At 45.0% G+C, this 24,462-nt stretch overlaps 1 protein-coding gene across 1 annotated transcript in view; it reads right to left on the reverse strand.

Annotated features, from left to right (window-relative positions):
- Window positions 1-2,020: 2,020 nt before the first annotated feature.
- Window positions 2,021-24,462, reverse strand: part of TBX15 (T-box transcription factor 15) — a 98,599-nt gene continuing 76,157 nt past the window's right edge. The window contains exons 7-8 of the mRNA XM_053370833.1: window positions 21,217-21,314; window positions 2,021-4,706 (exon numbers count right to left, since the gene is read on the reverse strand). Coding sequence (XP_053226808.1) covers window positions 3,922-4,706; window positions 21,217-21,314 — 883 coding nt within the window. The 3' untranslated portion in view covers window positions 2,021-3,921. The remainder of the gene's footprint in view (window positions 4,707-21,216; window positions 21,315-24,462) is intronic.

Consider the following 24,462-nt stretch of genomic DNA (forward strand, 5'->3'; position numbering starts at 1 on the left):
AAGTTTTTAATGTTTGATGTTTTAGTATGTGTTAGAAGCCGTCCAGAGTGGCTGCGAGAGATGGGTGAGGTATAAATAATAAAAATTATTATTATTATTATTATTATTATTATTATTACTTATCCTGTGTAGGTACGGGCTGCATTTAGCTGGTGCAAACACATGGCAAGGATCACCAGTCTAGATTTCCATTCCAGAATTAGCACCACAACAAGACAGCATGTGTGTCGTTTATTTTATTTTCACCCTTTTTTTCTAACATTTTTACCCTTCTGTTGCATCCTTCACAGACACAGCTTCCCGGACATGGAATAGATTCCCAAAGAGAGGTTCCTAAGGGGCTGGAGACATGTTGTCATAGCACCAAAACCTTCCATTCCTCTCCTTCATTCCTGATGGCTGGATTTGTGTGTGCTCTCTTTTTCATGTTAGCCAGTCATATTCTCAGAACCTCTTGGAAGTGCCACAGCAGTCAGAAACCCATTTTGCGACTATTTGGAAGAGGGCCTTTAAGGTGGTGGCACCCACCATGTGGAACAACCTTCCCTTGGAAATATGGAGTGAACTGACTGTTTTGTGCTTTCAGCATATCTGTTTCCTCAAGCATCTCTGGGCCATTTACAGTGAATTGGCACAAATCACCAGCTATGGAGGATGCTCTGCTGGAGTAGATATTGTCTTGTTATGCATGTTTGTATTTTGGCTTTATGCTGTTTTAAATGTCATCTGTTGCTTTATGATTTCTGTACACCACTTTGCAATTTTCTAAACAGTACGGATAAGTGCTTTAAAATATATAAAGTGCATGTTATAAACTTAGACCTTATTACCAAGTGCTCAGTCAATTATAATACAGTGGTACCTTGGTTCTTGAACATAATCCATTCTGGAAGTCTGTTCAACTTCCGAAACGTTCAGAAACCAAGGCACGGATTCCGATTGGTTGCAGGAGCTTCCTGCACTCAAGCGGAAGCTGCGTTGGACGTTCGGCTTCTGAAAAATGTTCAAAAATCAGAACACTTACTTCTGGGTTTTCAGCGTTTGGGAGCTGATTTGTTCATCAACTAAGCCGTTCAAGAACCAAGCTTCCACTGTATAGATATTCAAATCCAAATATTCAGCAATCTTCTCTCTTACAAATTATTTCAATTTAGATGCTGCTCTTATTTCTTTGAAAGCAGTTGCCTTAACTGGTTTCCTGATTGCAGACCCCAACACCAGCTTTCCTGTACTTTTTCAGACAAATGACTATGAATTTGGCCTATCTGCTAGTCCATCCACCCAGTCACAGGAATAATAGGTGCAATGTCAGTACTGCTGTACTGTGAAATTAACAGGAGCTGTGCAACCGCACATCTGCTAGCGCACAGCTCCCATTCTTCATGCAGAAGATTGTCCTGGAAGAGAAAATATCATTTTAATGGCCTTTTTCAACCCTGTAAATTGCTCTGATCTGAAGTTCTGTTACGAAGATAATTCTGCTTTAAGGCTAGAATGGAGGCACTTTGGGTTAAACCACAGAGCCTAGGACTTGCCGATCAGAGGGCCGGCGGTTCGAATCCCCGCAACAGGGTGAGCTCCCATTGCTCAGTCCCTGCTCCTGCCAACCTAGCAGTTCGAAAGCACATCAAAGTGCAAGTAGATAAATAGGTACCACTCCAGCGGGAAGGTAAACGGCGTTTCCATGTGCTGCTCTGGTTCGCCAGAAGCAGCTTAGTCATGCTGGCCACATGACCCGGAAGCTGTACGCCGGCTCCCTCTGCCAATAAAGTGAGATGAGCACTGCAACCCCAGAGTCGGTCACGACTGGACCTAACGGTCAGGGGTACCTTTACCTTTTATGCCCAGAGAAGGTCCATTTGAATGGTATGAAACCCACCCAACCATAGAGGTGTTTGACAGCTGTATTTAAAAGCTGCCTTTTTAAAAAATAAAAAGGGGAGGGGAGGATGAATTAGGTAAAACCATCCCAGCACTCTGGAACTGGACGCCTGCATGATTTCCAGAGAGACAAAACACAAAAGGAACAAAGGTTTATTTTGCATTAGTTATGTGCTTGGCACCTACAAACAGAGTCCCCTGCAGAGGGCAAATCTTTATACATTTTCTTTCTTAATATATATTTTACATACCCATTTATTACCCTCTTTTAATATTCATAATATTGATTCCCCTCCCTCCCCCACACGCTAGAGACATAAATACATTTATCTACAACACATCAAAACAAATCTCTATACTGCAATTTCTGTATTCTGTTGCTCAGCGTTTAGACTTCCACACGACTTTAAAACTTCTTAGCACGTGCTCAGCGTCACTTGTTTGCTTACTTTTAAAAGAGCTGAAGTAAAACCAGAAGAGGACAGTACTTTAGAAAGAAAGAAAATTGGCCATGACTTGATGGTCCAGTTGGCAAGCTGGGCAGGGGATAAGAAGACTTTCCCCTGATGTTAATAACTAGCTTTCACCACTCCCCTGGTACATGCAAGATGGCTGGGGTTAGACTGCATACTTTCACAGAACAGGCCTAGCCTCTTACAGAACTCGTCATTCGACATTATCACAGTCTGGAGACTTCCTTCCCTTCCAGTTGACTCCTCTGAGTGATATATATTTTAAGCATGCCTTGCTATGGCTTTGCTAATGTTACTTAGGCTATCAATAGCTCAAAGGCACTGAACGTACGTACAATTACCGTATTTTTCCGTGTATAAAACGGTGCTTTTTGCCTTAAAAAATAGGCAAAAATTGGGTGTCGTCTTATACACAAATAGTGAATGCAGAGGGGAGATGTGCGATTAATGGCAGCAGCAAGTAGGAGATTGGCAGCAGCGAGGGGGCGGGTGATTGATGGCTGCGGCAAGGCCTGCTGGCGATTGGCTGTGGCAATTGGGCAGGTGATTGGCAGCTGCGGCAAGTGGGTGGGTGGGCTGTTGGTGGTGGCGAGAGGGCAGAAAATTGGCGGTTGCGGCGAGGTGTGCAATCGGCAGTGGCGGGCAGGCAGGTGAGCGATTGGCAGAAGTGACCCCCCTCCCCCAAAAAGCTAAACAACTTAATTTCTTAATTTGGGGTTTAAAAAAATAGAGGCCACCTTATACATGGGGTGTCTTATGCACGGAAAAATACGGTAAACACCGTTTCCCCTTACGCAGCATTTTCAACACAGAATCTTGTGCAGCAGAGATCCTCCTCTTTTTTTGCTACCAACCATGTTTAACAGAAGCCTTTCCCTGCAAAGTTAAAGAAAACCTTTTTTAATGGTTTAAATCCTCCTTCGCCCTCTTTTCAATGACATGCTTTCGTTAGGAAAATTATTGTCGTCTAGAGAGAGTGAAAGGCCCCCAACAGCAAGAACGCCAAAAAAAATTACTCAAGGAAGAAAATGCCCACTTCAAACACAATGTTCTTTTCCTACAGTGGGTGAGAGAAAGCCGTAGATTCAACTTAACGACTGGAGATGACAAGATAGGGAAAGATGGTGATGTTACAACAAGGGCCTCTTACTGGCAGTGCAGATCTAGGAAACGACGTCTTGTTGCTTGGAGCTGGGAAACAGAAGGAACAGCACACCCACACTGGACTTCCTCTGTTGTGAACAGTTCGCACCAAGTTCAGATAGTTAATGCATATACTATATAGGTCTCCCCACCCCACCCCAGGTTTTCTGCAACCAATGCCATTTTCTTTGTTTATTTTTTTTAAATCCATTAGGAACAGAAGCCACTCAGTTACATGACGGTCTTGATTCCAGTCTGCTGCTATCAGGTTCTTTGGGATCTAGCTAAGGATGGCTTGTGTTTCCATTCATTGTTCACAAACAAGTCCTTTTTCAAAAGTTGTAAAGCAACAGGGATGAGATCTCCCATAGAAATGACGAGATCCTCGCTCACTGTCGACCAGGATGGTGACTCCAAGCACCAGTTAAACCATGTGCACTGACATTTGTGAAGAGGACCCTGGGACAGCCCCGTATTGTCTATTATCGCAAGCGTTGGCTGGTGGTTGGCTGTTGCCGGGCGGGCTGATCACATGCATCCCATGATCCATTCCCGTCGACAGATATGGCCTCTCTCCAAAGGCCCCGTTGGAAGGCGAGGAGCAGAGTAAAGTGCTTTGGGTGTTGGCCAGTTTCTCGGGGCTTCCTGCCAACCTCGGAGAAGCTGGGAAATTGTATCCATACAAGTTGTAAGGGTTGTGAAGGGAAAAGGCGTTGTAGGAGCTCTGTTGCATGTGGCCACCGCTAAACATATGTGAGGAAGATGAGGTGGAGGCAGGGTTGCCAGCTTGCATGACATACTGGAACTGCGAAGTCGGGAATGACCCCAGCTGGCCACCGTAAGCTTCCATCTTGCCATTGCTGGGCAGCGAAGGAGGAGCCGGCATCCCTGAGATCAAAGATGGAGTCCGCTGAGGCATGAAGTTTTCAGAGGGCTGAGTGGCAGGCGCACCACCACTCTGCAGCCGGTTGTATCCGCTGTCGCCCAACCCTGGGTAGCTCTGCAGGGCGGCCATGTTGCTTCTTGCGCATGGAGGATAATCAGAGAGGTTTAGGTTGCACAGCTGGCTCTCCCGGCAGCCGACATTGAAAGAGTTGGGGGCCAAGTGGAAGGCCGGCGGCGAGCATGATGGAGAGAGAAGGTGAGAGGATGCAGAAGGGGAAGGTGTCCCTGTGCTGGATGTGGTGGGAGAAGTTCCTGTGCTGCCCCCTGGAAAACAAAAGCGACAACAAACATTTCTGTGGCATAATGCAGAACAACCACCAAGCGTCATCACCATGAATAAGGTCCATGAATAATAATAGTTTAGAGGTCCCGGGCCCTAAGGAAGTCAGACTATCCTCCACCAGGGCCAGGGCCTTCTCAGTGGTGGCTCCAACCTGGTGGAATGCTCTGTCCCATGAAACCAGGGCCCTGCAGGATTGAACTTCCTTCCGCAGGGCCCCGTAAGACAGAGCTATTCTGCCTGGCTTTCAATTTGAACCTAGCCTGATCTTTTATTCCCCTTCCTTCCTTCCCTCCCCCTCCCCTGGGAAAGACAGGTTGGAGTTTTGCCTGTTTGCTCTCGAGCAACCACACCAGCACCTGACAGGTTTGATGAGGCCCTAAGCTACTGAAGGCAATGGGGCCCTTTATATGTCCAGCTTTCCTTTGTCAACAACAAATTGTCACTGTTTTTTGTGTTGAATATATGCTATATGGCAATTTATGGACCTCATGGGTATCTAAAGCCATTTGCACTTGTTGCTATGCAACCAGTCCATGCAGAATGTAGGCACCCTATATATAGAAATGAGCAAACCAGTGATATTTTATGGAGCAGGCTAGCAGGCGGGCCCATGACTTACATCACAGGAGCCTACACAACACAAAACACTGTTGCTGTATGTAGGTTTTATATATTTTGGAAATGTAATCCAGTTTTTTTTCTTTAATTTTTTTAGGGGGCCCCAAGAGAGTGGTGCCCTAAGCTATAGCTTGCTTAGCTTATACATAAATCCGGCACTGTTTCTATCCTACTTTTGTTTACAGTCTCTGGGGTCTTTTGCCAAATATGTGCTATCTGCAAGTGAACAACACCTTTGATTAACAATGGACCCCATGCTTGCTTCCTTGTCACTCAGTTCTGACTAGGGATGAGCAAGAAATCAATTTAGCTGTCCCCAAAAGTTGAATTTACACTTTATGAAACAGTACAAGAACTAGAGCACAGCCATCCTATGAAATTAGCCCTTATCTGACATTTGATATGCAGTTCACCAACCAAAGTATGTTTACAGTAATGCACATATTAAGATGTGCATATACCTGTATATATTAGTTAAAATAACACTCAGAAAAATGCATTATATTAGGAGAAATTGCTTGTAAAAATGTGTACATTAGTCAAAACTGCATACAAAAATGTGCTTATTAGAAGAAATTCACACTAAAATGCTGGAGAATTTTCATAAGGATGTAAAAAGGAAAATTCATGAATTGCTCCAGAAATGTGAAGAACTGGATTTAAGGTTAGAAAAATGGGAGAATGAGAGAACCAAATGCACAAATTCTTCAAGCCCTGCTTCTGACCTCGATGTAAAATGAAGCAGATGGGTGGAAACAGATGTAGCATTTTAAGCATGATGGGAATTTTGGACACATCTTTGCTGCCTTGAAAACAAATGCCATGAAGACAATTAATGTGTTCTGAACTACTTCCACCACACTTATAAAGTGACATCTGTCTTCACGTTCCTTCTAGTTATCCCATATGACTTCCTCAAAAAAGAACATTGATATAACTTGTCATTTGACCAGTTCCCCATTGGCTTGTTGCAATAAGGAGGCTTTGGAATGCATTCTCGCATTTCCAAGTTGAGTTTCTATTGAAGCTGCCCTCTGCAAGGGGAGGTGTAAATCTGTCAGAAGGGAGCCCAGATTCTGACCACTTTGCAGTGGACCTGTATGTTCATTATTTCTAATTTTGTAAAACAATAATTTTACAGCAGACAATAAAAGGGATGGGGGAGATGAGAAGGGAAGATAATGCAAATTCATTAGGCATAAACTTATATTAGTTTAACATCAATCTATATATAGCTGACACTGAAACTGCTCCCCCGAGGAATAGCCCCACTGATTCTATGTGACGGGTTCAAGTCTGGCTGGCAGACAGAAGTTCTGAATACTCTCCAGAAATTGGGCTTTGCTCCTCAAGCCCTTCTAAACTTGGGCCCGGGCCAAGCAAGATCTGCGGTCAGGCAAAGAATCATGGACACAAGGAGACAACAGGACTGCTTGAGGCCCCCCGATTATGTAATCGTAGAAAATGAGGCGTATGTTGCAGCCCCGGCAGCATACCTCTATTTTCTCATATCAAGAAACATCAGAAGCTCTAGCCAGAAGCTCAGCCTTGCTCTCGCCGGTTTTGGAAGGAGCATTTGGAAAAGTCCAGTATGCTCAGAGACTTTGCACGTGCCCATTAGGGGAAATAGGAGGTCCCAAACATTTCTTCCTTAGATGTCCCTTTTATGATGAGGTACGCAGAGATACCATTGACCCCCAGCTGGTGAGGCTTGCTGACCTTCCAGATAAGTCTAAACTCAATTTCTTCCTCTTAGGCAAAGACCACAAGATGACTTGGATGGTCGCCAGATTCTTTGCGCAGATTTGCAGGCGCAGACCACCTCCGGAACAAATTAGTCCGCTAGGAAAACAGTCAAAATCAGCCTCCAGGGTGTCAGGGCCAATTTGTATGGGAGCCCAAATTTTTAGGTCTTTGTGTGTATATGCAAAACGAAAATTTTTTTTTCCTTCCAGTAGCACCTTAAAGACCAACTAAGTTAGTTCTTGGTATGAGCTTTCGTGTGGGAAGGAAAAAAAATTTTTTTGTTTTGACTATGGCAGACCAACACGGCTACCTTTCTGTAACTGTGTATATGCACTTATCTTAGATTTTCATCTTTAAGCTGTTGTTGTACACTGCTTTACATGTATATTTTATTCTTGTGAAAGCTGTCCCAGTTGTGCTTTTCGAGCTGGTCTTTGACTGTAATATTCACCGCACGCCACTGATAGGATTCTACTACATGTTTTGTTAGTGACATGTCAATTTCCCCCCCAGCATATTGATGTTGTATCTGGCTTTTGACATAATGGCAGGGGAAAATTGGCTTCATAATGATGTTTGTTAAAAATATTTTGCAGATGACTCTGGCAGATCAAAGACATGGATGAGAACCAGATTACTGCACAGAGGTAAGTGAAATGTTTGCTGCCTCTAATAAAGTCTCCAGTATATTATCTTGCATACAAGACCCAGCTAGCTTTCTATTCGTAACACTTGCACCTAAGATATTTCTAGTACCTCTGAATTTCTGAACCTTGTGACTTGTTGTTCTGTTAACCTGTCAAAAATAAAGAAGAAGAAGAAGAAGAGGAGGAGGAGGAGGAGGAGGAGGAGGAGGAGGAGGAGGAGTTTGGATTTGATATCCCGCTTTATCACTACCCGAAGGAGTCTCAAAGCGGCTAACATTCTCCTTTCCCTTTCTCCCCCACAACAAACACTCTGTGAGGTGAGTGGGGCTGAGAGACTTCAGAGAAGTGTGACTAGCCTAAGGTCACCCAGCAGCTGCATGTGGAGGAGCAGGGAAGCGAACCCGGTTCACCAGATTACGAGTTCACCGCTCTTAACCACTACACCACACAGGATTAAGCCCTGAAGAAGCAAATTGAAAATAGAAAATGACATGTCTGTTCAGGAGCATCAAAAAATGAATCCATACTAAGGTGCTCTGTGAAGTGTTGGCCACAGATCATTTATTCTGTGAGCAAGGTATTCTTGAGCTGAACTAGTTTCTGAAAGTTATAGGAAAGACTAAGAGTTACTCATGGTGAAGGATGGAGGAGAAACTTGAATCTGTTCACATTTTAATGTGAGCCAATGTAATTCACAGTACTTAAAACAATAGGCAAAGGTAAAGGTACCCCTGCCCGTACGGGCCAGTCTTGCCAGACTCTAGGGTTGTGCGCTCATCTCACTCTATAGGCCAGGAGCCAGAGCTGTCCGCAGACACTTCCGGGTCACGTGGCCAGCGTGACAAGCTGCATCTGGCGAGCCAACGCAGCACACGGAACGCCGTTTACCTTCCCGCTGGTAAGCGGTCCCTATTTATCTACTTGCACCCGGGGGTGCTTTCGAACTGCTAGGTTGGCAGGCGCTGGGACCGAACGACAGGAGCGCACCCCGCCGCGGGGATTCGAACTGCCGACCTTTCAATCGGCAAGTCCTAGGCGCTGAGGCTTTAACCCACAGCGCCACCCAATACTTAAAACAATTCTAGAACCAAAAAACAACTATCCAAGAGTTTTTTCAGCTGTACTTGCCACAACTCAGTTCCGGCACCTCTCAGCTGGGTGCCATTGTAAGAAAACGAGGAAGGCATTTGTGGTGAGTTCTGGCACCTCTTTTTCTAGAAAAATAGCCCTGCCGCTATCCTTCCACACTTCTCCAAATTTCGCGATGCAGTCCTCCAACCAAAAGATGCATACAAAAATGAACAGATGATGGAAAATAGCTTGTATTGTGCAAAATTGCATAGAAAAATGTGTATGTTTGGGAAAATACGTACTAATATGCCGACTGTTTTTTTTCACAAGGACTTTTTAAAAAATAAAAATCACAAACTGATGTGGAAATGTGGCAAAACGAGCTTAATATTGGGGTGGAGGATGAGGAACTGAAAGAAACCAACATTTTCAGAATGGTCTACTGCCTGGGGCATACACTCAAACCACTGTTGCCTGTGTTCACAAGAGTTTGTGGGGTTCCGGGCTGCTGGGCTGCTGGCTTTTTAGCATTTCAAAACATGAAAATTCTATATGGCAGAAGGAAAGTAGAAGTACAAAAGAAAGAAGCATGTACACTAGGGAGGATGCTGTGTCTGATCATTGTCTACGTCAAGCCTGAGATCCAGGAAAGGGAACTTCAAAATGGGGAGTCCCATTCTGGACAATGCTAGAGAACCTCTAAGAAGAGCAAGAGACAGAGTTTTCCCTGTCCTTCTGCACACCAGTGGAAGTGCAAGAAATTACACTGCAACCATCCATGCCTTTTCCTTTAACCTCATCAAACCCAGCAGGTGCAATCCCATGTGACCAGAGGAATCAGCAAGGTTCACAAAAGCAGTAGCTGATGCTTATCAGTTCCCTTCAGGCTGACATTCCTCCATCAATTATCCACAGAATGCTGAGTATTGGATTTGGAAGTCGCTGGCATTCAGCCCCCACATTTCCTGTACACACCGTCCATGGAATTTTCCACCAGATGATTACAGAAGGTCACAAATTGGAGCTATTACACATATAACCTGGGAATTATAAAACACTTGCGAAATACCCGTCACTGTGACAGGCATATGTATGTGCGGAAGGAAGGCCAGCAATGTGCTTTGGAGAGCCAGAAGGGCAAAAGAATTAGACTTTGGCTAAAGATACTTGGCTCCAAGTCCTTGCTTGGCCCAGTATACCTCGACCCAGTATACCTGAAGGAGCATCTCCATCCCCATCATTCATCCCAGACACTGAGGTCCAGCTCCAAGGGCCTTCTGGCGGTTCCCTCACTGCAAGAAGTGAAGCTACAGGGAACCAGGCAGAGGGCCTTCTCAGTAGTGGCACCCGCCCTGTGGAACGCCCTCCCATCAGATGTCAAGGAAATAACTATCTGACTTTTAGAAGTAATCTGAAGGCAGCCCTGTTTAGGGAAGTTTTTAGATGTTTTATCCCTTTATTATTATTATTATTATTATTATTATTATTATTATTATTATTCTGTTGGGAGCTGCCCAGAGTGGCTGGGGAAACCTAGCCAGATGGGTGGGGTATAAATAATAAATCATCATCATAATCATCATCGCTCAGTCCATGAAGCCCACAGTGTAAACGTGAGCCAGCCATGGTTTTCTCAGCCTGGACTACCTCCCAAGGTTGTTATGAGGATAAAATTTGGATAAGCCTTAAGGTGTGTTGATTTGGGCTCCTTGGAGGAAGAGCAGGATACAAATGTGACATATGAAGATCCCCTGCTGGGGGCAAAACTACCCAATGTCTTTGTCCTACTCCCATCGCAGTGTGAAAAGGGCTCAATGCACTCATGGATGCCACAGGGCTGGAGCACAAGCTGAGAATTACCTGAGGATAGTAATTTTTCTCAATCATTTGTGAAAGCTGGACCATAAAGAAGGCTGATTGCTGAAGAATGGATGCTTTTGAATTATGGTGCTGGAGGAGACTCTGGAGAGTCCCATGGACTGCAAGAAGATCAAACCTCTCCATTCTGAAGGAAATCAGCCCTGAGTGCTCACTGGAAGGACAGATCCTGAAGCTGAGGCTCCAAGACTTTGGCCACCTCATGAGAAGAGAAGACTCCCTGGAAAAGACCCTGATGTTGGGAAAGATGGAGGGCACAAGGAGAAGGGGACAACAGAGGACGAGATGGTGGGACAGTGTTCTCGAAGCGACCAGCATGAGTTTGACCAAACTGCGGGAGGCAGTGGAAGACAGGAGTGCCTGGCGTGCTCTGGTCCAGGGGGTCACGAAGAGGCGGACATGACTAAACAACTAAACAACAACAAAGTAATTTTTCTCAATCGTTTGTGCTTCAAGTGAAGGATTCTAAACTAGTTGCTACACATTTGTAAGGCTGGGGCTGGGGTTAATGAGTTTTGGCAAACCCTCTGCCCCCAGAGCCAATGTTAGCATCTCCTATCTGTGTTGTCTGAGAAAAAGAATTGTGTCTAGGAGCCAGCAACAGCTTCTGCACTCTTGGAAAATGACATAGTACAGAGTTACTGGAACTCTTCTCCCTCCCTAAATGTTCTTCATTAAAGTCAAGAAGCAGAGCCAAATATTTTTAATAATGAGAACCTGGATCGGGTTCAACTTGGTTTCAAAAATACCCCCAAAACATTTAAAGTGTTTAATAGTTTTTTGTCTCTCCCCAGTGCATAACATCTCATTGCCATGTGCATTTAATTAATCTCAAACCTGCTTCGTCCCAAGCTCAGTGTCAGTGACGTCATTTGTAAAGTCCAGCTCTTTCAGAGCCCTTATGTTTTGAAGTGTATCTCTATTATTTGGGCTGCTTTCTTTTTTTAAGCTGAGTAGAGCCTGGTTATTGGTTAAACCAGCTAGATGCTTCTTTTTCTGTAAAACAAACAGGATTCTACAGAAGGTCTTTTGCACCTGTCATTTTCCTGATCTTTTTCGGCCAGAGAGGTGACAGCTTTCTTAGGAGAAAGACGCGATGTCCTGGTCTGGCAAAATGCCACTTACTTGCTCAGTAATGTTATTGATGAGCAAGCCTTTAAAAATCAAACAAGCAGTCACACACAGAACACGATGTGCTGTTGTACACAAGTTAAAACCATTGCTCAGGGAACCTCAGCGTTCCTTGGAAGGTTTTTAGAGATGCCATAATGAGAATATCATCAAGGAGCTGATGTTACAATCAATTTTAGTACAGGCGGCAATATTTAGACACGTCCAACTGATGAGCAATCGCCAATGTGGAGGTCCTTTTTGACCGGGAAGAAGACAGAATGGGGGCAGAACAGGGAGTGGAACGGGGCTGAAATGGAACCCCTCTGCAAAATAGTCCTCTCCTGTAGTCATAGGGTAGGCATATTGGCATCTTAGAAACAAGGTTCTGGTTGTGTTTAGGGCTTAGAAATACTGAGTATTAAGTATTACTTGGTTCTGATTTAGTCCCCTGCTGCAACAACATTTACCGTATTTTTTGCACCATAACACTCACTTTTTTCCACCTAGAAAGTAAGGGGAAATGTCTGTGCGTGTTATGGAGCGAATGCCTACGGATGGCGGGGGGATCTGCTGCAGTCGTGAGCAGAGGATCCATGGTTCCCCTTCCTTCCCTCCTCCGTGGCTCGCTTTGAAATAGCAAAGCGGGAGAAGACCCGCTGAGTGGGGAGGAAAGAGGGACAGAGAGCCTGCTTGCTTTAAAGGAGCAAAGTGGGAGAGGAGAGGAGCCTTCTCCCCTTATACCCCTCTTCTGCATTATTAACAGCATCCTTCTCCACCCACCCCACGCGTGTTCCTTGTCCCTTGAGTGCTTTTCCTTCCCTCCCCACTTAAAACATGGTTACAAAGCACAGATCCACATGGATCCTCAGGATTTTTGCACTGGGTCACCCCAAATTCACCATCAGATCACATAGCATGTCCATGGCTACAGCTTGCACCAAAATAATCACGCACCCACTGTTGCCTGGGGCTGCAATGGTGCAAAAATGTGGTTACAAAGCATGGATCCACATGGATCCTCAGGATTTTTGCATTGGGCTACTCCAAACTCACTGTCAGATCACATGTCTGTGGCCACAGCATGAATCACAAAAATCATACATCCACTGTTTCATTTAGAATATTTTTTTTCTTGTTTTCCTCCTCTAAAAACTGTGTGTGTGTTATGGTCGGGTGCGTGTTATAGAGCGAAAAATACGGTAATCTATTATCAAATTCCCTGGTTGTCCCAAATTTATATCTTTGTTTCAAAAAGTGTGAACAATAAAATCATTTTAAAAAATAATAATGGACAAGCTATACCCACATATCACTTGCTCCCCACTATCATCCTTCCCTTCCTGTGTACAGCCACCGGAGATGATTAGATACGTTCTACATAAGTCACATTCTTATTTCACACAGATAAACTGTGAGGTCCAAGAAATTTTGGCCTTGCTCTGGAAAATCCAAGAATGTCCAGAATCCTCTGCAGTGCTCTGCAGGGTGGGGTTCCACAGTGAGGTACAAGGTAAAAGTAAAGGACCCCTGGATGGTTAAGTCTAGTCAAAGGCGACTATGGGGTTGTGGGGCTCATCTCGCTTTCAGGCTGAGGGAACCAGCGTTTGTCCACAGTCATGTAGCCAGCATGACTAAACCGCTTCTGGCGCAACGAAACACCGTGATGGAAACCAGAGCGGGCGGAAATGTCATTTACCTTCCCGCTGCAGTGGTACCTATTTATCTACTTGCACTGGCATGCTTTCGAACTGCTAGGTTGATAGGAGCTGGGACTGAGCAACGGGAGCTCACTCTGTCACAGGGATTTGAACTGCCGACCTGCTGATCGGCAAGCTCAAGAGGCTCAGTGGTTTAGACCACAGCGCCACCCACGTCCCTTTTGGTTCCACAGTATATGGGCCACAACAGATGCATTCAGTCATAGGTGCCAACTCCCTGGGGCACTGGGTGCCTAGGCACCCACAAAATTCCCCATGAAGGAACTGGACACCCAAAAATTTAGGCACCAGGGCCATGCACTGGGACTAAGCCAGCATTCCTGCATTCAGTCCAACTCTTATTCATCCTGAGGAAAAACCAATATTCTGGCATCTGTCCTTGGTCAATCACTGCCCACATTTTCTCCCCATTTTGCCTTCAGAGGAGATATTAGGATCCCTTTCAAAATGTCTGTTAATATAGCCAGGGAAGTTTTTCACATTTTTAGCACTCCCTCCCACCCCCCACCCCCACCCATAGTAACAGATCTGAGTAAGGGGACACATTTATTGTGGGTGGAGCTAACTTTTACTCAGAGAAAACCTATTGAAATTAGTAGACCTAATTTAGTCATGGTCACTAATTTCAGTGGGTATAATCTGAGTAGGCCTAGCATTAATTTTCAGCCCTTCTGTAGTTACCTGTGTTTGCAGGCAACTACAAAAACATGGATGGACAGGAGCAGCACTCCCTGTGAAGGAACAGCAGTGGCGTTTTGGAACTGATCCTGGAGTGTCTTCCACCAAAGGGACTTTCTAATGTGTGACACAAATAGCTTTACTGTAGCCAGTTTTAATACGTATCATTTCTTACGCTTTGCTGCTACAGTAATAGGCTTTAGGAGTTTCACAGTTGTTGCTTTTAAAGTGGCAGTTGTGTTTCTTACTGTTTCAAGAAACTGTTTCCTGGATCTTACAATTACTTTGTCTGCCACTCTGAGTGCTTCTAGAAGATGAGAAAAATATAGACAATAAAAAATAAATAAAGGCTTGCACAGGAGAATTTCTTAGTGAAACGGACATGCCGAAATCTGTCGTCTGGGCTGTGCTTCTCACATTGTTTCACGGCCTAATCCTGCTAATGTCCTCCTAAGCCCCTCTAAAAAGAAATAAGCCAACTACAAAACATTTATAATGACTGAGATCTTAGTGGACTGGGACTTTCAGTTATGTAAAAAGCACAGAGGAAGGAAGGAAGGAAGGAAGGAAGGAAGGAAGGAAGGAAGATTGTGTTAATCTCATTTATTTGGCAACAGCTTGCTTGTTTTTGTTTATTGAAATCAGTTTTGACTTTCTGACCTAATTCTCCTAAAGGAAAGTGACATAAATGGAAAACAACAATTATTTACAAGCTGTTTGTAAATACAAGCTGTTTGGACAACCTCTCCCCATACGCTGACCTGGACCCTGTGATCATCATCCCAGGCCTTAAGTGTGCCTCCTCTGCAAGAGGTCTGGAGAGTGACAACATGAGATTGGGCCTTTTCTGCTGTGGCTCCCTGCTTGGGGAATGCTCTCCCCAGAAAGGCTCTCTGGTGCCTTCATTACATATATTTGGGCACCAGGCAAAAATGTTCCTCTTCTCCCAGGCTTTTGGCTGATTAAACAACCATTTGTAACTGAAAACCAATGAAACACATTTTATTTTTTTAAATGGCCTTTTAAACTGGGGGAGGGCTATTGTTTTTGTTTGTTGCCATGTGATGCATTTTTGTGTTTTCCTATTGTAAACTGCCCTGTGATCCTTGGGTGAAGGGAGGTATATAAATGTAATTGATAATAATAATTTATATATGTCAAAGAGCCTGTAAAATGCTGACAAGTCCACAGATCAGCCCTGAACCTCTCTTGTTCAGCAACTCAGAAAGCACTGAGTTCATATTTTGCATGGTGGTCATAAAAGTCCAGCTGAATCGTAAAGAAGTTAGTCACAAAGAACATAATCTTCCACACATGAGCAGGAGTCCAGGGGGCAAACATTGTGTTGAGCCTGATTCTAGTTGTTTAGCAATGTGCCACAGGTCTTCAGTCGGTTCCTTATAAGATTCAGATGGTTGTTTCCAGGGCTAGCAATGTGGGCTAGCATTTTGTTGTTTAGTCATTTAGTGGTGTCCGCCTCTCCGTGACCCCCTGGACCAGAGCACGCCAGGCACTCCTGTCTTCCACTGCCTCCCACAGTTTGGTCAAACTCATGCTGGTAGCTTCGAGAACACTGTCCCACCATCTCGTCCTCTGTCGTCCCCTTCTCCTTGTGCCCTCCATCTTTCCCAACATCAGGGTCTTTTCCAGGGAGTCTTCTCTTCTCATGAGGTGGCCAAAGTCTTGGAGCCTCAGCTTCAGGATCTGTCCTTCCAGTGAGCACCCAGGGCCGATTTCCTTCAGAATGGGTAGGTTTGATCTTCTTGCAGTCCATGGGACTCTCAAGAGTTTCCTCCAGCACCATAATTCAAAAGCATCCATTCTTTGGCAATCAGACTTCTTTATGGTCCAGCTCTCACTTCCATACATCACTACTGGGAAAACCATGGCTTTAACTATATGGACCTTTGTTGGCAAAGGTAGGCTAGCATAGGCAGCGTTATTAAATTGCTCTTAGCTGTTGGTTCTACTGGGTTCAAGGTTTTACATAGCTGGAAAAATGCAAAACCGCCTGTCTCTTCCAGGGTGTCAAATCCTTATGCCTTTAAAACTTCCTGTTTTGCTTGAGCTTAGCTATTCTTGAGGGTCTCTTCAGAAAGCTGAAGACCATAAAAGCTGTAGGTGTAAAGTCACTTATGACTTTGGCAAATGGGTCCTGAACTAGGGACAAATTTTAGTTGATGCCATCCTGAATGAGCAGCCAAGGCAACAGTTGGTAGTAGGTCTGCAGGGAGCTCACCGGTCACATGGTGTTGGCTCGCTTCCTGGTTTTTCAGCTGCCAAATTGCATTTAAAGAAGCTAAAAATACATGAAATATTTTCCTTTCCTTATATTACTTGACTGTGTCAGCAGTTGCTGCGGCTGATATGAACATGTCATTTGATAGCCACTGGGGCAGAAGGTTATCAGTGCAGCTATGGAGTCAAGGCCTAGTGGTCCATCTAATCACTGGAGCAGAGAATGCCACACTTGGCCTGATAATCCAAGGATGCTCGCAAGCAAATGTGCGGCTAAAACATGCCCCAGGCTTTGAGTCAAAGCCTTTAGGCACAGGGCTACCTTTCACAGTCTTATAGTAGCTACATGGGAGATGTGTGATCTGATCTCCCAACATTTGATTTTAAAAACAGCTATGGGGCATTCTGAATTGGATCAGAGCAAATATATTGAGGAGGGATGTCAACTTTTTACTCCCATGCCATTATAAAGTTCTATATTGACATCACCACCCCTCTAGAAAAAGGAAAAAGGAAAAGAAAAAAAGACTGCTATTAGCCTGGCCACACATGTAAGTTGTAGAAAGTACTATTTACTTACAATGTTTTGACCAAGGGTATCAATCAAACAGAACATAACAGATATTCCAGTCCTAAGCGGTTGAAATATACTCGGAGTTGAGTTTGAATTTCTTGCTCTTTATTCAGCTCGTAGTAGCAATGAATGAAACTTTCCCAAAAATGTCTGCTATATATACATTATTTACCCAATGGGCCCCGTGTGATTGGCTAAGTACGGGCTGCTCCTGTAGGCCAATCAGGTTGTGGATTCACTTCCTCCAGAAGCCTGATTGGCTGCTCCTGCAGGCAAATCAGGTTATTGATTCACTTCATCCTGCAGCCTGATTGGTTGCTCCTGCAGGCCAATCAGGTTGCTGATTCACTTCCACCTGGAGCTGGATTGGGTGGCTCCTGTGGACCAATCAGACTGCTGCATTCTGGATCCTATTGTTCTAGGATTCAGCTCAGTACATAACAGGGGCAAATCACTAAAATCCATGGTCCCTGAGGTCTTTGTATGTAGCATTAATGGAACATAATCAGCAACAGAGATGGTTTGTTTTTGGGTTTGGTGCTAAATTCTTGAAAGAGCTTTGGACTGGGTGAGAGAGAATTTTCAACAGCACCCAGGAAATACCTCTCAAAACTGGATAGGTGCAGTGCTTTTGGGGGGGTGCAGGGGGATGCTTACCCCTAAACATTTTGTGAACCTTTGCACTTTTGTCCATTTACTGTATTTATTTTCCCCGATTTGAACTATAAAATGGAGGTTTTCTTAGGTCAAAATGAGAGTACACCTAAACATTTTTTTAGGGGGGGGAGCACTGGATAGGTCACACATCTGACAAAACAGAATGATACAGAAGTTTCCTTCTCATAAAGGTAAAAGTAAAGGGACCCCTGACCATTAGGTCCAGTTGTGACTGACTCTGGGGTTGCGGCGCTCATCTCGCTTTCTTGGCCGAGGGAGCCGGAGTACAGCTTCTGGGTCATGTGGCCAGCATGACTAAGCCGCTTCTGGTGAACCAGAGCAGCGCATGGAAATGCCGTTTACCTTCCTGCCGGAGTGGTACCTATTTATCTACTTGCACTTTGATGTGCTTTCTAACTGCTAAGTTGGCAGGAGCAGGGACCGAACAACAGGAGCTCATCCCATCGCGGGGATTCGAACCGCCGACCTTCTGATCGGCAAGTCCTAGGCTCTGTGGTTTAACCCACAGCGCCACCCACGTTCCTTCGCATACATTTAAATAAACTGTGGACTGAGGAAGCAGTAGTTAAATTATATCAGAACAGTGGGGGGCCATGGGACTTAATGAACCATGGAAGCACCTCCCAATGTTATCCAAATCATGGATCACCCTCAGCCCCCAATAGCCTTCGAACACAGGAGCTAAGAAGAGGTCACAAAATGTAATGGTCCCCTTTGCCCACCCAACCCTCACAGTTCAATCACTATGGATGAAGTGGGGGACTAGCTATTCTACTTATTTATTTCATAAAATTTATACACCGCTTTATATTTTTTTAAAAAAATAATTCAAAGCAGTTTACAAAAAGATAAAACAAGAAAATCAAGAACAATTTACAAGGGTACTTTAAAACACACAAAAGAAAAAAAAACTTAAAGAGATTAAAATTACCTCAATGTTTTAAGCACCTGGGTAAGGTAAAGGTAAAGGGACCCCTGACCATTAGGTCCAGTCGTGGCCGACTCTGGAATTGTGGCTCTCATCTCGCTTTACTGGCTGAGGGAGCCGCCGTACAGCTTCTGGGTTCATGTGGCCAGCATGACTAAGCCGCTTCTGGCAAACCAGAGCAGCACACGAAAACGCTGTTTACCTTCCCGCCGGAGTGGTACCTATTTATCTACTTTCACTTGACGTGCTTTCGAACCGCTAGGTTGGCAGGAGCAGGGACCAAGCAACGGGAGCTCACCCCGTCGTGGGGATTCAAACCACCGACCTTCTGATCAGCAAGTCCTAGGCTCTGTGGTTTAACCCACAGCGCCACCCGCACCTGGGTAGGCTTGCCTAAACAATAATGTTTTTAGCAGGTGCCAAAAACACGTACAGTGAAGGTGCCTGCTTGTTATCAATAGGCAGGGAGTTCCAACTGGTTTAATAGCTATTCCTTCTCTCCCAGTAAATTCTTCCGGTGAAATTTAGCACAAGAGAGCGGGTTGTTGGTTTTTTTTAACGCATGGTTTCCATTAGGTTTCCTGCCACTGTTGGACGTGGGTTGCTGATGTTTATGCTGCTTATTTGTTTCAATTGGTTTTATCTTTCCTTTTGGTTTTTTGCTAAAGGTTTTTGTGTGATTGTGAGCTGCCCTGCAGGGCAGAAAGGCAGGGCATAATCTTTTATCTAAACAAACTCTGAGAGGTCTAGTTCCATACAAGGAGCCACGGCTTAATTCTTAACACCATGATAATTAGGCTGGTATGGAACTGACAGAAGTTTATGGCATAAATATGCCTTATATTTATTGACAAGGGAAGGCAGCAAAACAGTACAGCTCCTCCCTGCTTTCTTGGTCACCACCCAGGAGGCAATCCTTGGCTCTGGGGCAGAACCTCCTGGTGATCCCTCAAAAGACCACCCTTGGGCATAGTTGCCTGGGAGAATGCAAACCACAGTGGGGATATTGTGACAAGCACACTGGAAATGTTGCCACTTTTCCCAGGAAAAAATAACAGCGGAGGTTTATTTCAGCCCTGGCCTTTGCTAAAGGCAGGGATCGTCTATCAGGGCTCCATGTTCCTTGGCAGTGACGAGATGGAAAAAGCAGTGCAGGAACAGTAAACTTACAAACGAGGAGCTTCATCTCAACTGGCAGATGAACAAGGGAAGAAATAAGGAAGGCAGAAGAGAGCAAGAAGTCAGCCACGTACAAGGAACCCCAATGCTGAACTGAAAATGCATTGATGTTCCCACCATTATGTTGACCAGACACCTTTCATTGTAAGTTCATTTAAGTAGGCATCCTCTTTCTCTATCAGAAAGAAACCGTATATTGATTCAGACCATGGGCTCCTGCAGCCTAGCATTGTCTGTTCCAGGGATAGGGAACCTATGGCCCTCCAGATATGTCAAGCTACAACTCCCATTTATGGGGTGCTAGGGGAGGGGTAGTATCTGATGGGGGATATGTCATGCTCCTTCTAGGGTAGCTTGCCCACCTTTGGTCCCTACCTGCACTCAGATCTCACCTGTGGCGCCTAAAAGCTGTCGGCATTTGACAGGGGCCCAGGAAATGGCTTCAACTGGCTGGATAAACCAGGTGAGGGTAGCCAATGGGGCTCAACCCCTCAGCGAGTTAGGGACTTCCCCCTGCATGTGAAGACGGGCTCTGGTGGATTGAGCGGATGAAACCAATAGTGGGCTCAATGGTCAAGAAGGCAGTTTCTGCACATGTTGTAGAGGGAAATGGGGCGCAGATGGGGCTCGTCAACCTGGGAAGGTAGCCCATCAAGAAAAAGGACCCTGAACCTCTGCTACCTTGTGGGATATCTTCAGGAGAAGAAAAGGCTCAGGAGCAAACCCTACACAAATCCAGAGTGGAGTCCCCAGGACGGCTGGAAGGCACCTTGTACACCTCCTTCCAGAAACTACTGCGGCCAAGCTGGTGCCAAGCGCATTGCTCTGCTTTCCTTTGGACCACATCAGTGAGGCCGAGAGGGAGGTCTTGTCACCTGGGCAGCCCATACACACTGCCCAGGCAGTGGGGAGGCCACTTCAATTTGTCTTCACCCTTTGAGGAGCACTCCATTGTCTCTCAAGACAGATGGACGCCAACAACAAAGTGTTGTTGGGGTCCAAAACATCTGGGGGGATCCAGGTTCCCCCAGCCCTGTCCTACTCCAACTGGCTGCAATTCTCCCAAGTTTTCAGGCAAAGAGGCCTTTCCTAGGCCTTTCGTCTGAAATCTTGCTTAAGTGGGAGGTTCAGCTTGGGATCTTCCAAACTCAAAGCACATGTGCTGCTCTCTCCCATACAGTAGGGGTGTTAGCCCAAATATGAACTACCCATACAGAGAGCTTTGCAATGGCTATAAAGTGCCCCTGTTACGAAATCTCCCCTGTTTCTGAAACTAGTAGCTGAACTTTTTCTGGTTTATATCTCTGCACGGCTGTCAAGAGTCCCAGGACTATCAGGGATTCAGCTGGATACCATATGCCCATTAGAGCGGCTCTGCAGTTGCTTCCTTGCCACCATTCTGGTGCCCATTATAAAATGGCTCACCTTGTTGTTTCTGCATGGTGGTGAAATCTTCAAAGGTGAGCGTGCGCACGGGAGGCCTCCAGAATGCATATGTTTCCATAATGGCCTCCAGGCCAGTTCTGTGAAATGAAAACAGAGGGAGAGAGACAAGAGAGAGAGAGAGAGAGAGAGAGAGAGAGAGAGAGAATGCCAGTGAGTAGGTATAGCCACTTTAATAAATGAGATTATTTCAGCTTTATTGTTCTCTCTGTCAACAGAAACTTTCTGAATTGCTATGTTGTGCACACCTGTGCTTTTTTATTTGATTTTTAATATCACCCATGCTTTTAACGAAACAGGTATTCCCCTTCATATTTTCCTGTTGGCTTCTAAATCATCCACTCCTTTGTGAGAAGCGGCTTTAGTGATTAATTTGGCACTGCCTCTTTGATCAGAAAAACTGATCTTTCCAAGCTGTGCCTCAGACTCTGAACTGGGAAAACCTCTGGAAGGGACATGAATAAATAAAAATTAAACAGCCCATGCAGAAAGTGAGGCAGAAGGTGATAAGCCAGGGGCGGCATTCAAGGCCTGTAGCAGAGCTGGAGTCCAAACTCAGAGTTGGCTTGACAGCCTCCATTATTGTCCGCAAAGCTAAAGGAGAACTGGGGAAAGAAACAGCAAGAGAAGTGAGGAGGAATCAGGGGAGACCAATTAACCTTCCTCCATTACTCACTCATCCCTCTTTTGTTTTATTTCCTATCGCTGGCCTGCTTTCTTATGGCTCATTAAATTTGAGAACCTGCTCATGTTCCATTTCTGCAGCCCTCGGGCCCCTAGAGACTCTTAAGGGAGCTTGTGTTGCTGCAGCTAAAAAGGTTTCCTGAACATGCATGCCATTGCTCAGTTGACTTTCCAAAGTCACCCCGGAAGTCTGGATGTTTAAAATATATAGCGCCTGGCAAAACTCTGTATTGTAATAGCAAGTCTGAGAGATGAGAAGTTGCTGTACAGTGTTTATTAGCTGCTAAGCTGCTGAGTGTAAGAACAGAAGATGTTTCCACCTTGCAGTCTCACAACAGCACAGGCTATAGCTCCACAAAAAACCCCAAACCCTTCTGGTTCACGTGAAATCCACAGGAGTCGCACAAGGCTCAAGTTGACAAAACAATGTGAACTTGCATTGTTAACACTAACACAGTCCAGAAAGAAACTTTAAAAAGAGCTGCTTCACACATTTGAAAACCAGAAATAATGTTTATTAGCAGTGTGGGGAAAATATGGCTTAAGAACCTCCTTTGGATAAGGAGCCTCTTCGCTTTGGATCACTTAAAACAAGCTCCACTTTGCTCCAGATCCAGGGCAGGGGCTTACTTCAGATTTCCAAACCTTAACTATAGCAAGGGAATAAGCATACAGATATAATGTAGTCCAAGAAAACATTTGGACAAGAGCACAAGGTTGGGGAATGTTGGACTGAAACGTCTCCTCTGTTGGAGACAGTAATGTTTCTGGAAATTCCAGAAAGGGATTTTCAGTTGTGCTCAGAACCTATTTGTGAGCAATTGGATGTCCACTGTGAAAACAGGATGCTGGACTAGATGGGCCTGATCCAGCAATGCTCCTCTTTTTGACAACTCACTTCAGACCCTACCACCAAGGGTACTTTAAAGTTAACCTCAGGTATTCATGTTTAAAAGACGCCTGCTTCTTGGGAGAAAAGCAATAACAAACCTAGACAGCATCTTAAAAAGCAGAGACATCACCTTGCCAACAAAGGTCCATATAGTTAAAGCTATGGTTTTCCCAGTAGTGATGTATGGAAGTGAGAGCTGGACCATAAAGAAGGCTGATCACCGAAGAATTGATGCTTTTGAATTTTGGTGCTGGAGGAGACTCTTGAGAGTCCCATGGACTGCAAGAAGATCAAACCTATCTACTCTGAAGGAAATCAGCCCTGAGTGCTCACTGGAAGGACAAATCATGAAGGTGAGGCTCCAAGACTTTGGCCACCTCATGAGAAGAGAAAACTCCCTGGAAAAGACCCTGATGTTGGGAAAGATGGAAGGCACAAGGAGAAGGGGACGACAGAGGACAAGATGATTGGACAGGGTTCTCGAAGCTACCAGCATGAGTTTGACCAAACTGCGGGAGGCAGTGGAAGACAGGAGTGCCTGGCGTGCTCTGGTCCATGGGGTCATGAAGAGTCGGACACGACTAAACGACTAAACAACAACAACAACATCCATGTTTTCATGGACCTCAGTTACTCTCAAGCAGTAGTGGACCTTGTGGTGGGATGGAGCAGGGCAAGGGCACATTTGGGGCTTAGTAGATGCACCAGCAGAACCAATTGGGTGCTTCCACTCATCCCAGACCTCACTGCTGTCCCACCTTGGCAAACTCCAGGGTCACCGGTCTCAGGAAGATGGCTCCATGCCTCTACCCTGCCAAATGGGCTGCTACTGCATGGAGAACGAGTTTCACAAGATGATATCAGACTTTGATGAAATGGTTGCAGATTTGAATTCCTAACCAAGACTGAAGCTCTCATGCATGACCTGGTCCAAGTGGACTGCCTGCCTGTCAGCTCAGGTTTCCTAGTCTCTGCCCTCCCCCCAGTCCTATTGCGGACTAATGTTGTCTGTTCAATCACAAACTCTCATTTTTCTTTCTGTCGTTAATGATGGACTGGAAGGAGAAAGAGGGAAACTGTATAGGCTCCATTTCATTTTTAAAAACCTAGCCTCTTTAATAGGTCTTCAGAATTTACTGTCTCTTGTTTGATTTTCTTTTGGGTTTTTAGGGTTTTTTTTAGTGCCATTACATTTTATTAATAGGTAATATATTAAATGACCCCATTGTTCCCCCAAAATGGGAAAAGATGTTCCACGTATCTCTTTGTTTCAGTAACTCTTTCCATATGGTTCGCCTCCCCCACCACATCTGTGTTTTTTGCTGTCTTCTGAGTGTTCTTGCATGAATCCCATTCCTTGGCATCTGGAATATCTTGCTACATTTTCCACCCCACCTAGCTGATCTGAAAAGCTTTCCCCACCCCCAGCGTACACCGCCAATCTCAGTTGTCAGAAAGCAACTGCATATCTAAAAGTTTCACTTCTGATTTGAGAACGCCAAACCGTCACTGATGGAAAGTAGCATCTCTCCAAGGCAAAATGGCCATGAGAGCAATCTGCCAAAGATTTGTTACGAAAGTTGGGGAGGATTTGTTTTGTTTTGGCATATGTCGTAGAGCGTTTTCCAAATAAATTTGGGATTTTATATGAA

Source organism: Podarcis raffonei, chromosome 17 (assembly GCF_027172205.1).
Source record: "Podarcis raffonei isolate rPodRaf1 chromosome 17, rPodRaf1.pri, whole genome shotgun sequence".
In the NCBI taxonomy this organism is placed as follows: Eukaryota; Metazoa; Chordata; class Lepidosauria; order Squamata; family Lacertidae; genus Podarcis; species Podarcis raffonei.